This window comes from Diospyros lotus, chromosome 12, assembly GCF_014633365.1.
Source record: "Diospyros lotus cultivar Yz01 chromosome 12, ASM1463336v1, whole genome shotgun sequence".
Classification (NCBI taxonomy): domain Eukaryota; kingdom Viridiplantae; phylum Streptophyta; class Magnoliopsida; order Ericales; family Ebenaceae; genus Diospyros; species Diospyros lotus.
Genome location: NC_068349.1, coordinates 17,600,032 through 17,605,936, shown reverse-complemented (window position 1 = coordinate 17,605,936; position 5,905 = coordinate 17,600,032). Strand labels below are relative to the sequence as shown.

The 5,905-nt window shown below is 37.3% G+C and overlaps 1 protein-coding gene across 2 annotated transcripts; it reads left to right on the top strand.

Moving 5' to 3' along the window:
- The first annotated feature begins 713 nt into the window (after nt 1–713).
- On the top strand, nt 714–5,483 carry LOC127787351 (uncharacterized). Of its 2 annotated transcripts, none has more exons than XM_052315347.1 (7): nt 714–1,007; nt 1,479–2,126; nt 3,513–3,654; nt 3,766–3,899; nt 4,773–4,835; nt 4,930–4,991; nt 5,067–5,483. In XM_052315347.1, exons 2-7 carry the CDS (start codon nt 1,935–1,937, stop codon nt 5,086–5,088), a joined length of 615 nt encoding a protein of 204 aa, XP_052171307.1. In that variant the 5' UTR covers nt 714–1,007; nt 1,479–1,934; the 3' UTR covers nt 5,089–5,483. The 2 variants fall into 2 exon arrangements, with proteins under 2 accessions (XP_052171307.1, XP_052171306.1); XM_052315346.1 differs by having other exon boundaries at nt 718–1,007; nt 4,923–4,991; nt 5,067–5,482.
- The last annotated feature ends 422 nt before the right edge of the window (nt 5,484–5,905 follow it).

Here is a 5,905-nt window from a genome sequence, read left to right as displayed (position 1 = left end):
TGGAATATTTAGTAGAAGCTAAAAAAGAAAATCCTCCTTCTTACCTATTTTGGTCGCTTGAATTTATAAGGTGACTCTTTTCATTTTTGTCAAGATAAGGCTTCTACTTTCAAACTTTCAGAATCAGGATTTCGTCCCTTGCATAGTTATAATCTTAATAGAATGGATATGGTAATCAGTTTTCAAGGGGCTCGGGATAATCCCTACTCCCATGAACTTTAGAGTAATGGTTGAGGCCAATGAATCTGAGAAATTCCCGTTAAGCAAAAGGCTAAAATTACTAGTCGATTTGTTGAGATGTATTTACCACATGTTTATCCTGAACTTGGGTTAAATGACGACTTTGGTTTGATTCTCTAATGAATACGTGTCTTTGTTATTATTGATTGTTTTCCTGAAATATTGGAGTAACTATAAGCACGATAACATTTTTCTCATCGATATAATATTTTTTAAACCGAACTCGATTAAGTATTTACTTATAAAAATTATGTTAGTTTTCAATTAAGCTTCAAGTACTCAGCTTCATGTTGTCCCAAGCCCAGACGAACCCCACAGGCGCCCCGCTTAGCCATTTATGTTCGTTAAGGGCTCGACTGTCTAGCAAGCCAACTGGCAGTAGCCGGTAAAACCAGTCAACTCCAGTTGCCTAACCTTTGTCACCGTCGGGTGTCTTTAGCATCAGGTCGTTCCCATGGCAGTTGGTAGGCATTTAGTGTATGTATGTCCCCACCCTCTCTCTCTCTCTCTCTCTAAACTTCGTTTGGTTGATTGAAGAAACTGAAGTCTTCAGCAGAGCTCACACACACGCTCATTCTCTGAATTCGTGCATTTTGTCGCCCGAAGCCTTCGATTTCTCTCAGATCCGTTGCGTTTCGCCACAATCTGACCCCAAATTCGCTTTTCTCACCGTTGAATTCCTCGGGTTTCCATTCAGTATCACTCTCATTCCCGGTTTTCTCTGCCGATTCGATGCTTTCGTCACTCGTGCAGAGTTGCACTGCCAGGTAATCGAGTGTTCGTGTTTTAATAATGTACAAAGCGATTAGTGATTCCTTGCATTTAGTTGAAATTTTCTTCGCCTCGTAGTTCTCACCTTTTCCCTGTTTCTATGCGAACGAGTTGATTTCTAGGGCTAATTCAGTTCCTTTTCAGTTATTAGTATGTACAAGGTTGTGAATTGACTGAATTGTTTTATGTATGCTCTTGATTGAGCTTCATTTTCGCATTAAGACGGGATTAGTTTGTATGAGTGAGTTTGACTAGTTTATCTCTTGTTGGTTAGTCAGCTTAATTGTGAAATTGAAATTTTTTATTCCTTAAGTTTTACAGTTACTTTTGAGCTCTGAAGCTACTCTTGCCCATTTATTGTTGTCAAAATGAGTCCGTGAGTTTGAGAGATTTTTGGCGCATCGCATTCAACATTCCCTTAGAGGCTTCGTGTCAGACCCCTCAAGAATCAATCTTTACTGTTTCAGGAGATTCATTTGGTTTCTGGCGTTCTCTGCCTCGGTATCGTAACATCATTCCACTGAAATCTATCAAGTTCTCCCTGTGGTTTGCAAGTCAGCATGGTGATGACTTTCATCAAAATGGGTTGGATGCGAACAGGTACAACAAGAGACACCAAATATGGTGATGGTTTCTAGGGCTGGCGTACAACGCAATACCTGATTTATGCAGCATTTTACCTTCTGGGTACTAGATGTCGATGGTGAAGCCAAGTTCTCTATGTTGCGTCTTGTGAATTGGGTCTGTGTAACCTCGGTTTCTTGTGCTACGGAAGATTTTTGCAGCATCTAGAATTAGAGGTTAGGCATTGGAGAAAGGGGGAAGGGGATAAACCTGCTGTTTTGCATCTTTTTCTAATTAGCAAGGCTTGCCTTGTTTCTATTTGTTGCTTGAAATTGTGAGGGAGAGACTGGGGCACCAAAATGCTGGAGTCTGAATTATTTTCTTCTCGGGTGCTCTCGCCCTTTCGAGAGGAAAGCGGAGATGAAGAGCTCTCTGTGCTTCCTAGGCACACTAAAGTTATTGTAACAGGAAACAACAGAACAAAGTCTGTTTTGGTGGGTTTGCAAGGAGTCGTCAAGAAAGCAGTGGGCCTTGGTGGTTGGCATTGGCTGGTACTCTCTTTCTACCCCCTTTCCTCTGTTCATTGCGCTATAACTGCATGAGTTTATAGCTTTAGTTTATTCACTTTGTGTGAAGGCCACTTTATCTGAAGTCATGAGTTGTCATAATACTAATCATTTCATTAAAAATTTCAGAACTTCAATAGCATCTAAGCAAAAAAAAAAAAAAAGAAAAACTTTAATAGCATGACATTTTTCTAGTTCCTGTAATATAGTAAGGAACTAAACTAAGCATGCCAACTGTAAATTTTCAAGTTCAAAATCTTGCTGTCTCACCCAACTTGTGGATTCTTTCAGCTTGTTAAGGTGTTGTAATATTTATAGGATGCTTTAGCTTCCAATAAGAGAAAGGCGCCCTAAGCATTTTAACATTTTCATACTTTATAATGTTAGGTACTAATCATGTCCTATTAATTTACTCTAATATTGAAGGATTTGAGTATTATAAATACATGACTCGTTTTGCAGTGATTGTATCTTATATTCAGCTGTTTTCTGTTAAGTGAAATTTGTAAATAACAGAAGATAAAGGCGAAGAGAGAGTATATATAACTTACATCAAGCCAGAGAGATACAGATAAATCTATTTGTAATTGACATCTGTCCATAGGGAATAAACTTATGTTTCCTTATCTTTTGTTTGTTAATAGTTTCTGAAAGAATTGAAAAACTACCTGATACTCCGTTACTTTCCCCATGGGATTAGAGAAACAGGTCTGTCAAGTTAAGCTTTTCAATTTATCGTGGTACAGTTGCAGATATTTTTCTCTTTTTTTTCTTTCTTTATATGAAGTGGAAAATATAGTTTAATGGACCCTACTTGCAGTTGGCATTTCTCCATTATAAATAATACTGTTTCCAGCTCATTTTGGGGAAAAATAAATTTGCTACATCTCAAATTTAATTTGAAAGTTCTTTTATTCAAGTTTTGCTTCTTACTTTTTCTTTGTCTTTTTAGTTTTTTCATTTTGCTAATACTGTCTTTAATTTATTCCACCTGTTTTATTTCTTTTTTTGGAGTGTGGTATGTGGTAATATTTTTGAAATGCTGCCTTAAAAATTTAAATGTTAAGAGTCATTGTTGTACTCTTATTCAGTTTGCTTTATTAGCTTATAGTTTAAGTCTCTGTAGTAAATAGACTTTGGTAATATCCAGAACAATCCTCCCCCCACCAAAAGAAATATATATATAGTTCTATAGATAAAGGGAGGGAAAAAAACTCGAGATAATTCCCAGCTCTTCCTTCGATGTATATGAGTGGATACATGTTTTCAGTTTCCAGGTGCAGTTGGTCTGTTTGCTTCTGGGTGATTGAATTTAGTGTTGCTGTTGTCACATTGGAGTGATTGTTAAATTTGTGTGTTTTGGCATATAAGGTTCTAAAAAATGGGGTTGAAGTGAAGCTACAAAGGAATGCTCTGAGTGTTCTAGAGCCTCCCACTGGGAATGAAGAAGATGAAGACGATTTTGATAACTCTAGCAGTAGCTCTGACATTGGCATAAAGGATACTGATTTCTGTAAGTTTCAGCATCTTTAGTTCATGAGACACTTATATAGTGTATGGAAAATGTAACTTGAACAAATATTTGTTATCATGTTTAAGGTGGTGGTTGTTTCTTTTTGGGCAGCCAGCAGAGTTGAGTTCAGAAAACTTAGCAAACCAAGAGTACGGTATACAAAGCCAATCCCATCTCTGTCAGCAAAGTCAACCAATCGTAGCAGTTCTAAAGAAGCTCAATCTGATGTTCTGACATCCCAATCGGTAAGTAAAAATAGAAATTGTGGTTTGCTTCTTACATTAGTTTAAGATGTCCTGAGAGTGGATAGTGTAAGAGGGTTAGTGAGGTAATACGAGATCAGGAAAGTGAAAATATATTCTTGTGTGAGGATTAATGGTAGATTTATTACTTTATTCATTATTCATGGTATTTTCCCACCTAAGACACAATTTGAAAGTTATAGACCTTACTCAGACATCTTGGGGCTTTTTTCTCTCGTTATCTTTGTTTAATGTTTTGAGACCAAAAGTAATTGAAAATTTTATATGGATTTTTTTCCCTCTGTATGATAGTTTTTCTGAAACTGGGAAAACATATTATTTTCTTAAAAATAAAATGGGGTGTTTTTGATAAATTTCTTGAAAATATCTTTTGTAACGAGTTTACCGCATGCTTCTCCAACGTTTTTGTGTTTCCCAAGATAACAAATTATGAACCAAATGGGCGCCTAATATTTGAATGATCTAGTGAAGTTTGCATGTTCAATGGCTGAATATTTGATGTTAACATCTAGATACAATATCTTGTTCTTTGCACGTGGATATATTTCATCATTGTGAAATTTACAACTGCCATTTGCTTGGGTGCATAAAGATGAAATCCCTCACCTTAAGGGCCCCCCATACACTGCCTCACGCACGTGGGAGGGGTTAATCACAATACACAGCAGTACACCAGGTAGGAGGCACAGTACATGGTGCCCACAAGGAGTCACCCCCATAGGAGAGTGAAACTCTCACACTGCGGCTGTCATGACTCGAATTTACATCCTTGGGTTCAATCTACTACCTGAGAACCAACCGTGCTACAACTACCATTTGCTAATTCTAGTTTTGGTTGTTTATATTATTGATCAGAGAGTGAAGTTGGCAAAATTAGGAAGCAGTTCACTGTGGAGATACTGGAGAAGCTTTAAACTTGTGGGTCCTCATCTCATCTTGTTATGCCCCTTTCTTTTTTTTAATTGTGCCACATTTTACTCAGTAATTTATGAATTTGGATGGTAGGGAGCAGCTAACCCTAATCTTTCGAAAGAGCAAGTGGCTAATGTTGTTCAGAAGCATTTTGATTCACAGGTCTCTCTCTCTCTCTCTCTCTCTCTCTCTCTGGGATTCAAGCTAATGCTTTACTAACTCTCTTTAAATTTACAGCATGTCGAGGAGATCCAAGTGATCGCAGAATTTATCCATGCAGCCAAGAGACTGAAGTTAGCAGCACGGAGTGTTTAGAGAAATGATCAGCAGCTGATCAGTGGTTGTGTTGTTAGTATAATTATCTATACATATCAACTCTAACCTTATGCTTTAGACTCCTAATTACAGATTGCTAATTATGTGAGTGCACCTCTAACCCCTATTAGTAAGTAAGCTGAGCGCATGACCTTGTAACTTTGATCTATCCCCAGCATTGCCAATTTAGTATTAGTAGAGGCCACAGGCTGTTTGTTATATAAGCTGGCTAGTGGCTGGTTGTAGGTCTGATTGTTTCTATGGGTCCATGTTCTGTTTGAATGGTCTGAAATGCAAGCTTTTCACTGAATCATCTATCTATCTCTGTCGTTTTCTGAATTTGAAGTTCCTTTGTGAGCAATTTCAGTTTTGTAGGAAATAATCTTCTACTCACTCAATTGCATAAACTAAATTTGTGGTTGTCGTACCACCACATTATTATGCATTCAGTTGGTCATCTGATTGTGATTGAATGCTCCAAAACCAATATAGTTTTGTTTTTATTTAATTTAATGGTGAAATAGTGGAACTTCTGAAGAATCAATTGCCTAATTATTTTGATGGGCGTCGTCAAATATTAGTAAAGATGGATGCCAGCATGTCATTTGGCGTCATGGTGAGACGTTGACGTGTCGAGTGGAGTGGGTAGAATTGCACTAAATGTAGGTGAAGGTTGTCTGAAAATGCAGAGAGCGTATCTTATCTACTCTTATTGTATGCACTTTAATAATAAAATATTTATAACAGAAGATTTTTGTTTA

Excerpts from the sequence above, each read along its gene's own strand:
- LOC127787351 (XM_052315346.1), top strand. The coding sequence starts at position 1,935 with ATGCTGGAGTCTGAATTATTTTCTTCTCGGGTGCTCTCGCCCTTTCGA. Across the intron at positions 3,655-3,765 it reads CATAAAGGATACTGATTTCT|CCAGCAGAGTTGAGTTCAGA; the intron begins GTAAGTTTCAGC and ends CTTTTTGGGCAG. Across the intron at positions 4,992-5,066 it reads AGAAGCATTTTGATTCACAG|CATGTCGAGGAGATCCAAGT; the intron begins GTCTCTCTCTCT and ends TTAAATTTACAG.